The sequence below is a fragment of the Neoarius graeffei genome, chromosome 22 (genome assembly GCF_027579695.1).
Source record: "Neoarius graeffei isolate fNeoGra1 chromosome 22, fNeoGra1.pri, whole genome shotgun sequence".
Taxonomy (NCBI): Eukaryota; Metazoa; Chordata; class Actinopteri; order Siluriformes; family Ariidae; genus Neoarius; species Neoarius graeffei.
The window spans coordinates 51,770,058-51,782,500 of NC_083590.1; the positions used below are offsets into that span (position 1 = coordinate 51,770,058).

Sequence of the window (12,443 nt, forward strand, 5' to 3'; positions counted from 1 at the left end):
TTCAACCTATTTTCACTATTGATGTTGATGGTGTGTCTATTAGTCCTTCCCAAGTTATAAAAAACCTTGGAGTTCTCTTTGACTCCACTCTTATGTTTGAACCCCATTTTAAACTAATTACTAAGAATGCTTTCTTTCACCTCTGCAATAGTGCACGTCTCCACCCTCTTCTCTTGGAAACTGATGCCAAAATGTTGGTCAATGCATTTATTTTTTCTTGTCTTGACTATTGCAGTTCTCTCTTTTATGGTCTCCCTGCCACATTGCTCAATCGCCTGCAGTACATCCAAAACTCAGCAGCTAGAGTTCTCATACTCACCAAGCGCACTGCTCACATTACTCCTGTTTTACAGCAACTGCACTGGTTGCCAGTTATTTCTCAGATTAAATACAAAATCTTGCTTTTAACCTATAAAGCTCTTCATGGTTTCGCCCCTTCCTATCTCTGTGAGCTAATTCATTTGTACTGTCCCTCCCGCTCCCTCAGATCTTCTGTCTGTGGACTTTTGACTGTCCCACATTTTAAACTGGCATCTATGGGTGGCAGATCATTCAGTGTTGCTGCTCCTAAACTTTGGAATTCATTACCACAATTGCTTCATGACTGTTCCACTCTCTCTTCCTTCAAAGCTAACTTGAAAACTTTTCTCTTTACCTCACACTACTCTTCTTAGTGTGGCTTTTTTTTTTTTGGGGGGGGGGACTCCTTTGTAAAGCGTCCTTGGGTTTGTGAAAGGCGCTATATAAATTGAACTTATTATTATTAACCTATCATTAAATTTACTTGTGGTCTACTCCTGGCTCTACCCTTGAAAGTCTATACAGTCAAGGTGGTAGAAATATGAATTTAAGAAATAAATAAGAAATTGATTTAAAAATATCAAATTGCTAAGATGTTTTTTGCTGCCTTTAATATTAATGAAGCATCTTAAACATCCATGCCACAGTTACAGTATCAGCATTGTGATTAGGTGGGAAGAAGGTCCTGCACTCTGTTCTCTTTTGGAATAATTGATTACTGATGTAAGAGATCACTAGCATTGACATTTATACTAATGCAGCATTCTCGCTGTCTTTCGCTACGTAGGGATGATTCAGGCTCTTGGAGGTTTCTTTGCCTACTTTGTGATCATGGCTGAGAATGGTTTCTTGCCATCCGTGCTGGTGGGCATTCGGCTTAACTGGGATGATCGGTCCAACAATGACCTAGAGGACAGCTACGGACAACAATGGGTTAGTTATCTATAAAACACAGAAGAGTATTGAATTGTGCCATACTGTACTCATGTAAAGATTTCTCTGATGTTCCAGACACAGCTTTTCAGTCTAGTCGTTTCATTCATATAATGAGGTCTGAAACCAGGAGTCTATTAGCATCAGTTTTTATTTAATTAGTTATGAAAAACTAATGCTGTTATACAGTCAGTTTTATCAACAATAACATACTGTGAGTTCAGAAAGTATTCAGACCTTGTCACTTTTTTGGAGTCCTTTGGCCATGGATCGAATGTTTTTACTTCATCATTATAGTTGATTAATGGCAAAAAAGTATTTCACCATTTTTAAGTTAAATCTGTAACACTGAACAATTATGATGTATTTGGTAAGAAAGTACATTAATGACAGACTAATTAAAAGCCATTTGTGTGGTATGACTTTTGTGTTGATGTTAAGTGATGAGTAAAATTTCAGCATGCATTTTATACACTATGTTTACTAGCCTTGGTCTTTAATTAACATTGTGTGTAATTTTCATTAAAGTAACTGTGGTCCTTGTCCTGATTAAAATTTAGTGGCTAATTACTGTAACTGGTCAAATCAGTGTTGTTTTGGGCCAGTGAATTAAAACACAAATGAATTTAAAAACAAGTGTTCAAAAGCAAAAATGTTGCCTATACATAGTGCTGCAAACAGGGACACATCATAAATAATGGGGAAACTCACCACCGCAATTATTAATTTCTCCTCCATTGTATTTGGGAACATTTTGAACAGAACCAAAATTTTCACAACAGTGTTCTTTAGTATTCTGTCGAGCAGAGCATTTCTAAATTCTGATTGGTTGTCACCAAACTGAGTCATAGCTCATTACCATGAAGTTGCTTGGACTTCAACTTTATTCTGACGCCCCATCACCCAAAATACACTGCCCACAATCATGCCCCTGCTCATCACCATGAGATTCTGGCTCACATAGAAAATGAATGACTTCTGGAGAGCTTTGATGCTCTCTCCATGTTTGGTCTGAATGTACCATAGACCAGGTAAGGTAGCTAAGTAGATATGGTCACCATTTGAATAATGTCACCAAAAAATAGCACCAGTCACTATTGGCTCTCTGAAATGTTGCTAGATTAAATCATTCACAAACTGATGAAAAGTGATTTTTGCTGTTGCTCAATAACAAAAGTTGTATGCAAAAGGAGGATGCAAAAGTTGTGAGAAGTCACCAAATTTGTGTTTAGTCAAGTAAGAATGTTTAGTGTTTAGCTAAGTAAGATTTTTAGTCTCTCAGGAAGGTAAACAAATAAACTAAATCTAGTGACAAAGTCATTAAATTGGCCACACTGCATTTGAATTAATTTTTTTACTTCTTGAGCCTGGCCCCATTCCTGCCCATGTTCCCAAAACTCAAAGCTCCACCCACAGGATGTATGGTGGCCTGTTAGGATTAGCAAAGATTTGCAAAGATTAGCATTAACATTATAGTGATATCATATTCAAGTAATGTGGTTGTTTATATATAGATGATAAAAGTGCCTAAAGTTTAAACACATAAGAAAGATAAAAGTCATATAATAAAATATAATAAGATACATATATACAGAGGTCATTGTGACAATTTTTATGCCGGGGTAGATAAGGAACTGGGAGGCAGGCTTCACAATAGAGGTGTGTACTTTTATTTCGTGCTGTTTTCACTTTTCAGTGATTTTACTTCTACCACATTAGAACAGTGTGCGCGCGTACACACAACGGGGTGAAACAGCTCTGTCTCTGTTTACCAGCTATCTGAAAGACACACAGAGATGCATTAATAGACAACCAGTAAGTTGACACAGGTGTAACTCATTATATGTTACTTGCTGGTTCAACCTGACTCCTCACTGTTCACAGCTGTTGCTTGACCACATCCCCCTACTGCCTGACTCAGACTGGGGAGCTGTCTGTGCTGCCCCCCCGGTGGGAGAGACCATCTGGGCCCCCGGCCTGTGGATCACCTCGAACTTGAAGGGCTAAAGCACTAAGTCAAGTCAAGTTTATTTGTAAAGCGCTTTTAACAATAAACATCGTCGCAAAGCAGCTTTACAGAATTTGAACGACTTAAAACATGAGCTAATTTTGTCCCTCACAGGGCACCAGGATGGCTCAAGCAGGTCCGAGGGGCAGAAGAGGTCAGCATCTCAATCTCAGGACCAACATGTAACTCAGAGGGACAGATTGGGGGGGGGGAGGGAGAGAAAACACGGATTGTTAGGTATGCCCTAAAAATGACACAAGTATTAAGTCTGTGTGGTAGGCTCGCAGAGACGAGAGTCTTGACATCAGGCATAATACACAACAATGGCATGTTAATATGGTTAAAAAATATCATGACCTGCTCTGGCTGGATGCTTGATTGAGTGATGGGAGCACACTCCTCAGCAATGATGAGATGCAGATGGGACCCTTAGGGCTGGCCAAGACAATTCAATTACATTTCACCGGGTAAGCACCAACTATCCACATGTTGGCATCCTTAATGCGGTAGAGCCACTGGAGGGCGGCATGATCAGAACAGAGGGTGAAGGAGCAGGTAGTACCGGATAGTGAGGACTGCTCACTTGATAGCCACACACTCTTTCTCAATGGTGCTGTATTTAGACTTTCACATCGAGAGCTTACAGCTGATGTACACCACCGGGTTCTCCTCCCCCTCCAACACCTGGGACAAAACGGCCTCCAATCCTCTGTCTGACACATCGGTCTGCAAAACAAAAGTCAGGAGAATGCAACAGCAGGCCTCTATACAAAAACGCTTTAACCTGTGCAAAAGCCTGTTCACACGGCTCTGTCCACTGGACCGGATCTGGTGCCCCCTTTTAGTTGAGGTCAGTCAGCAGGCTGATGATGTCCAAAAAATTAAGCACAAACCACCTATAATAGCCAGCCAGCCCCAGAAAGTGCCTCACCCCTTTTTGGTCTTAAGTCTCGAGCAGGCCGCAATCGCTACAGTCTTATCAATTTGGGGACACACCTGCCCATGATCCAAGTGGAAGCACAGATACCATACTTCTACCCACCCAATCGCACATCTCTTCAGGTTTTCCATGAGTCCTGCATGCCTCAGCAACCTCAGGACAGCCCTTAGATGTTGTAAATGCCATTACTAGTCATTACCATACATGATAATCTCAATGTCAGCAGTAAACGCACTGTGGGGATGGAGCATTCTGTCCATGAGCTGCTGAAATATTGCTGGGGCCCCAAACAACCCAAATGGTAGAGTCACAAATTGATGTCAACCAAATTGAGATCTGCCAATATCAAGTCAAGTCAGTTTATTTGTATCAGGTTTTTAACAACAGATATTGTCGCAAAGCAGCTTGACAGAAAAATAAAAGCTTTAAACATATGAACTAATTTTATCCCTAATAAATTTATTTATCCCTGATGAGCAAGCCTGAGGTGATGGTCACTCACTCACTCACTATCCATTTTACGTCACTGGACCACTGAACTGCGGGTATGATGTTGCATGGTTTTGCTCCTCCACAACCCTCTATCATATGCATCGCCCGGGGTCAGTCCCAACGCCTTCAGGTCTCCCTTCAGCACCTCACTCCAGCTTTTTCTAGGTCACCCAGGTGGCCTATGTCCATCGACTTCCAGGGTGTATATACGACTCAACCAGGTGTTGTTCCTCTGGACGTGGCCAAACCATCTGAGGCGCTTCTGTCGAATGGTATCAGCAAGATGGAAGCGCCTCAGATGGTGGCAAGGAAAAACTCCCTCAAACGACAAGAGGAAGAATCCTTGAGAGGAGCCAGACTCAAAAGGGAACCTATCCTCATTTGGTTGAACAGATAACATGATATTCATAAATAACTTTCTTCTATAACTGTGTCCTATGTAGTCACGGAGTACAATTTTGTAACCATGAAATTCATTATAGTTTTAGTATGAAGTCTATTTTGGTAATGTTATCAACTGTTCTTTGATGGAGACTTGACTGCAAAACCGTTCATGACAACTGCAGTCCTAAAGTCTCGTCTCGTCTCGTCTTCTTCCGCTTTATCCGGGACCGGGTCGTGGAGGCAGCAGTCTAAGCATGGAAGCCCAAACTTCCCTTTCCCCAGACACCTCGGCCAGCTCCTCGGGAAGAACACCGAGGCGTTCCCAGGCCAGCTGAGAGACATAGTCCCTCCAATGTGTCCTGGGTCTTCCCCGGGGCCTCCTCCCAGGGGGACATGCCTGGAACACCTCCCCAGGGAGGCATCCAGGAGGCATCCGAAAAAGATGCCCAAGCCACCTCAGCTGATTCCTCTCGATGTGGAGGAGCAGCGGCTCTACTCCGAGCTCCTCCCGAGTGACTGTGCTTCTCACCCTATCTCTAAGGGAGCGCCCAGCCACCCTGTGAAGGAAACTCATTTCGGCCGCTTGTATCCGTGATCTTGTTCTTTTGGTCATTACCCAAAGCTCATGACCATAGGTGAGAGTCGGAACGTAGATCGACTGGTAAATTGAGAGCTTCGCCTTTTGGCTCAGCTCCTTCTTCACCACGACGGACCGGTAAAGCGACCGCATCACTGCGGAGGCTGCACCGATCCGCCTGTTGATCTCACGCTCCATCCTTCCCTCACTCGTGAACAAGATCCTGAGATACTTAAACTCCTCCACTTGAGGCAGGACTTCTCCACCAACCAGAAGAGGGCAAGCCACCCTTTTCCAGTCGAGAACCGTGGCCTCGGACTTGGAGGTGCTGATTCTCATCCCAGCCGCTTCACACTTGACTGCAAACCGCCCCAGTGCATGCTGAAGGTCCTGGTTTGAAGAAGCCAACAGGACAACATCTGCAAAAAGCAGAGATGAAATCCTGTGGTTCCCAAACAGGATTCCTTCCGGCCCCTGGCTGCGCCTAGAAATTCTGTCTATAAAAATTATGAACAGAACCGGTGACAAAGGGCAGCCCTGCTGGAGTCCAACATGCACTGGGAACAGGTCTGACTTACTGCCGGCAATGCGAACCAGACTCTTGCTCTGTTCGTACAGGGACCGGACAGCCTTTAGCAAAGAGCCCCGAACCCCATACTCCCGAAACACCCCCCACAGAATACCGCGGGGGACACGGTCGAATGCCTTCTCCAGATCCACAAAGCACATGTGGACTGGTTGCGCAAACTCCCATGAACCCTCGAGCACCCTATGAAGGGTATAGAGCTGGTCCAGTGTTCTGCGACCAGGACGAAAACCGCATTGTTCCTCCTGGATCCGAGGTTCGACTATCGGTCGAATTCTCCTCTCCAGTACCCTGGAGTAAACCTTCCCTGGGAGGCTGAGAAGTGAGATTCCCCTATAATTGGAGTACACTCTCCGGTCCCCTTTCTTAAAAAGAGGGACCACCACCCCAGTCTGCCACTCCAGAGGCACTGTCCCCGACCACCATGCAATGTTGCAGAGGCGTGTCAACCAAGACAGCCCCACAACATCCAGAGACTTGAGATACTCAGGGCGGATCTCATCCACCCCTGGTGCCTTGCCACCGAGGAGCTTGCAAACCACCTCAGTGACTTCGGATTGGGTAATGGACGAGTCCACCTCTGAGTCATCAGGCTCAGTCTCCTCAATGGAAGACATGACAGTGGGATTGAGGAGATCCTCAAAATATTCCTTCCACCGCCCGACAATGTCCCCAGTCAAGGTCAACAGCTCCTCACCCGCACTGTAAACAGTGTTGGCAGAGTACTGCTTCCCCCTCCTGAGGCGCCGGACGGTTTGCCAGAATTTCTTCGAGGCCGACCGATAGTCCTTCTCCATGGCCTCCCCGAACTCCTCCCAGTTCTGAGTTTTTGCCTCCGCAACTGCCCGAGCTGCAGCACGCCTGGCCTGCCGATACCCGTCAGCTGCCTCAGGAGTCCCGGAGGTCAACATGGCCCGATAGGACTCCTTCAGCTTGACGGCATCCCTTACTTCTGGTGTCCACTACCGGGTTCGGGGATTGCCGCCACAACAGGCACCCGAGACCTTGCGGCCACAGCTCCGAAGAGCTGCATCCACAATGGAGGTAGAGAACATGGTCCACTCAGACTCAATGTCCCCCACCTCCCTCGGAAGCTGGGAAAAGCTCTCCCAGAGGTGGGAGTTAAAGACCTCCCCAACAGAGTACTCAGCCAGATGTTCCCAGCAGACCCTCACTATACGTTTGGGCCTGCCAGGTCTGTCCAGCTTCCTCCTCTGCCAGCGGATCCAACTCACCACCAGGTGGTGATCAGTTGACAGCTCAGCCCCTCTCTTCACCCGAGTGTCCAAGACATAGGGCCAGAGATCAGATGAAATGACAACAAAGTCTATCATCGACCTCCGACCTAAGGTGTCCTGGTGCCACGTTCACTTATGGACACCCCTATGCTCGAACATGGTGTTCGTTATGGACAAACCATGACTAGCACAGAAGTCCAATAACAAAACACCACTCGGTTTCAAATCGGGGAGGCCGTTCCTCCCAACCACGCCCCTCCAGGTGTCACTGTCATCACCCACGTGAGCATTGAAGTCTCCCAGTAGCACAATGGAGTCCCCAGTCTGAGCACCCCTCAGTACCTCTCCCAGGGACTCCAAGAAGGCCGGATACTCTATACTGCTATTCGGCCCGTAGGCACAAACAGCAGCAAGAGCCCTCTCCCCAATCCGAAGGCGCAGAGAGGCGACCCTCTCGTTCACTGGGGTAAACTCCAACACATGGCGGCTGAGCTGGGGAGCTATACGCAAGCCCACACCAGCCCGCCGCCGCTCACCATGGGCGACTCCAGAGAAGTGGAGAGTCCAGCCCCTCTCGAGGAGCTGGGTTCCAGAGCCCAAGCTGTGCGTGGAGGTGAGCCCGACTATCTCTAGCCGGTACCTCTCAACCTCCCGCACAAGCTCAGGCTCTTTCCCCCCCAACGAAGTGACATTCCATGTCCCAACAGCTAGCCGCTGTGTCCGGGGATCAGGTCGTCAAGGCCCCTGCCTTCGACTGCCACCCAATCCACACTGCACCAGTCCCTTACTGCTACCTCTGTGGGTGGTGAACCCACAGGAGGTCGGGCCCACGTCACCTCTTCGGGCTGAGCCTGGCCGGGCCCCATGGGCAAAGGCCCGGCCACCAAGCGCTTGCATACAAGCCCCAACCCTGGGCTTGGCTCCAGGGTGGGGCCCCGGCTGCGCCATACCGGGCGACGTCACGGTCCTTGGTTGTTTCTCTGTAAGGGTTTTGGTGAACTGTTCTTGGTCTGGCCTGTCACCTAGGACCTGTCTGCCTTGGGAAACCCTGACAGGGGCATAATGCCCCCGACAACATTGGATCCTCCTAGGATCATTCAAGCACACAAACTAGGAGGGGCAGTCCTAAAGTTATCATATTAATTCTAGTCCTCCACAATCATAGCAAAACTGTAAGTGTCCAGGGCCATCTTCCAAGTGTGTCTTTTGACTGTGCATTATGGGGCCATCCTCCACAGGAGTGATGTGATGAGACTCCAGCCAGAAGTAGGGCATCAGGATGGATCAGGAATGTCCAAAGAGCAGGAGAGGTCAGCATCACTCATGTCTCAGGATTGACCTGTAACTTGAGAGAGACAGACTGGCAGAGGGAGAGAGAGAGAGAGAGAGAACACAGATTGCTAGATTTGCCCATGGTCACCTAAAGGTTAAAAATAGTATACATTTTGCATAGAGTGCAAGCGGGGACTCCGGCAAGACTAACGATGGCAGCATAACTAAAAGGGAGAGCCAGAAGGTAACACAAACATGAGGGAGCCCTTTGTTAGATCCAATGTCGAATAAAAGCCAGCCATGCCTAACCGATCGAGTAGTTTATCAATGCAAGTCATCGGATGTGTATCAAATTTAGACACCACGTTGACTTTTCTATAGTCTACACAGAACCAAACTGCACCAGTGAGCTTAGGAACTAAGATCACTGGGCTGCTCCAGTCGCTGTGCAACTCCTCAGTTATCCCCATGTCAAGCATTGCCTTGAGTTCATCCTAAACCACATTTTTCTTGTGTTTGGGGAGCCGATGCAGGTGACTGCACACCACCACCCCTGAGGGAGTCTCTATGTAGTGCTTTATGAGGTTAGTGAGTCCAGGAAGGGGTGAAAACACATCACAGAATTCCTCTTGCAACCTGATGACCTGTGTTTTCTGGGACAGTGAGAGGTGGTCTCTACAGGGGACCAGGGTAAATTGGGCTTGATCTTTTGGACTTCTCTCCAGTCCTATCTCTGCCCTCTCAGGGCTACAGGAACCTCCTCTGTCCATGGTTTCAGGAGATTGAGGTGGTAAATTTGACATGCCTCGCCCCATCTGTGCACCTGACTTCATAGCTGACTTCTCCAATTCGCCATGTGACCTCAAAGGGTCCTTGCCACTTGGCAAGTAATTTTGAGCTCAACATGGGCAGTAAATTATTATTATTTTTTTAAATTTTATTTTCTCTACTTTTTTATTTTAATTTCTTTTTTCTGTGTTTGATGTTTATTTGAGTGTTTTTGTCCGCCGGTTGTAGTGTAGCTCCGGACCCAGTTTTGGGCGTCGGTTCCCTCCAGGCCTTGGTTCGCTGTGGGTGATGCCTGTACTCCCAGCTATGGACTGCAGGGAGCTCGTTGCTCATTTTAACATCGTGGTTGTCCAGAGCTCTGTGCTTTAATGCTTGGCGTGATGTTCCGAGTGATGTTGCTCGGTGGCGTCGTGGCAGCTGTGCAGGCGGTTTGGGACACACCAGGGCTCTGCATGGCGGTGCTTCTGTGCTTGCTTTGTGGATCCATGGCGTGGTGTTCGAGCGATGTTGCTGGCGGCGTCACGGCGGCTGTGCTGGAGATGTGGGACTTGTTTTCGTGCGCCTTTTGGTGGGACTGTGGCCGCTACACCACTGGAATGATATCCTGACCTCTATTTGGTGGACTTTTTAATTTTTTAATTTATTTATTTTTTCTGCTTATTATTGTAAAGCAACCTTGGGTTTTGAGAAAGGCGCGATATAAATTATTATTATTATTATTATTATTATTATTATTATTATTATTAAAATGAGCACTTTATCTCCAGGTGCAAATTCCCTTAGCTGTGTCCCTCTGCTGTAGAAGTGGGGTTGACGTTCTTGTGCCTGTAGCAAATTCTCCTGTGTCATGTGACTCAGTGCATGGAGTTTTGCTCTCAGGTCAAGAAAGTACTGAATCTAATTTTTGCTTTGAGAATCTCCCTCCTCCCAGTTTCCTCTATTGCATCCAAGACACCACAAGGTTTTTGCCCATATAACAATTCAAACAGAGGAAACTCGGTGGAGGCTCGTGGGATCTCATGCACTGCAAACAACAGAGGGTTTAGCCACCTATCCCAGTTTCTTACGTCCCCATCAACAAACTTCCGAAACGTGTTTTTAAGTGTTTGATTAAATTGTTTGACCAGCCCATCCATTTGCAGATGGTAAATACTGGTACGAATTGATTTAATACCCAATATGGGTGGCACGGTGGTATAATGGTTAGCACAGTTGCCTCACAGCAAGAAGGTTCTGGGTTCGAACCCAGTGGCTGGCGAGGGCCTTTCTGTGTGGAGTTTGCATGTTCTCCCCGTGTCTGCGTGGGTTTCCTCCAGGTGCTCTGGTTTCCCCCACAGTCCAAAGACATGCGGTTAGGTTAAAATGGGATGATCTTGGGCTGAGGTGCCCTTGAGCGAGGCACCTAACTCCCAACTGCTCCCCGGGTGCTGTTAGCATGGCTGCCCACTGCTCTGGGTATGTGTGTGTGCTCATTGCTCATGTGTGTGTGCATGTGTGTGTTCACTGCTTGAGATTGGTTAAATGCAGAGAGGAAATTTCACAAGTGTGTGATGAATAAAGGTGTGCTTTCTTTCTTTTTATTTCAATAATTTGTACAGTTTACGTAATGTCTGTGACATGAAAATAGTGCTTTGATCAGTCAGGATTTCTTTCTGAATCCCAACTTGGGAGATTATGCGAAAGAGTGCCTCTGCAAGACTACATGCAGAGATATTGCAAAGAGGCACTGCTTCCAGGTATCACGTTGCATAATTCACTATGACTAATACTCTCATGCAGATTGATCTCATGGCCCGACAAGATCCAGGCCAATTCTTTTGAAGAGGATCTCGATTAATGGTAATGGGCACAATGGCACCTTTGGTATGGCTGCTGCATTTACCAGCTGGCATTTGTGACAGGCCACACACCACCTGCAGACATCAGCATGAATCTCTAGCCAATAGAAGCAGGCCATGAGATGATTTAGTCTTTTGTCCTGACCTAAATGCCCAGCTGTAGGATTATGATGAGCTGCATGAAATAAAAGTTCCCTGTGGCTCTCTGAGACCAACAACTGCGTAGTCTCTTCTTTCCTTTGATTGTATTGCATCACTCAATATAACCCGTCCTTAATCTCTCATCTCCTCTCATCTCATTATCTCTAGCCGCTTTATCCTGTTCTACAGGGTCGCAGGCAAGCTGGAGCCTATCCCAGCTGACTACGGGCGAAAGGCGGGGTACACCCTGGACAAGTCGCCAGGTCATCACAGGGCAACATAGACACAGACAACCATTCACACTCACATTCACACCTACGGTCAATTTAAAGTCACCAGTTAACCTAACCTGCATGTCTTTGGACTGTGGGGGAAACCGGAGCACCCGGAGGAAACCCACGGGGAGAACATGCAAACTCCTCACAGAAAGGCCCTCGCTGGCCACGGGGCTCAAACCCGGACCTTCTTGCTGTGAGGCGACAGCGCTAACCACTACACCACCGTGCCGCCCCCGTCCTTAATAATGGAAAATATGGGTAGGAAAGGGCAACGATAGGCTGGAGGTTTTGACCATTAATCTTACTTGGTCAAAAGCGTGTTTCAGAGTCTCATCTTGCATCTGCTCCAGAGGAAAATCCGCTGGGGAATTCCCAAGAGAGGGAGGAGTTGCAGGGCCCTCCCCACTCTGTGTTGTCATGATGTGGAGCTTACATGGATGGCCCTGGGACTGCCTCCCCAGCAGGTGGGGCTGGGATGGGGAGGGGCAAAGAGAGAGAGAAAGCGAGAGAAACTGTGGTAGCACCTGCTCTCGGAAATGCTGCCAGATGGTCCTCAGCCAGCTCGATTGCTCTGTCCAACGATACAGGTTGGTGGCACTGGACCCACTCTGCTGTTCCTCTTGACAGCCGAGCAATAAACTGCTCCAGTGCAGCCACGTCCAGGAAC

The 12,443-nt window shown here is 47.3% G+C and overlaps 1 protein-coding gene across 1 annotated transcript in view; it reads left to right on the forward strand.

The window, feature by feature from the left end:
- The window catches only part of LOC132870328 (sodium/potassium-transporting ATPase subunit alpha-3-like), a 127,262-nt gene that overhangs the window by 100,052 nt on the left and 14,767 nt on the right, over positions 1-12,443 (forward strand). Inside the window, exon 16 of the mRNA XM_060903960.1 lies at positions 1,088-1,233. Within this exon, the coding sequence (XP_060759943.1) occupies positions 1,088-1,233 (146 nt within the window). The remainder of the gene's footprint in view (positions 1-1,087; positions 1,234-12,443) is intronic.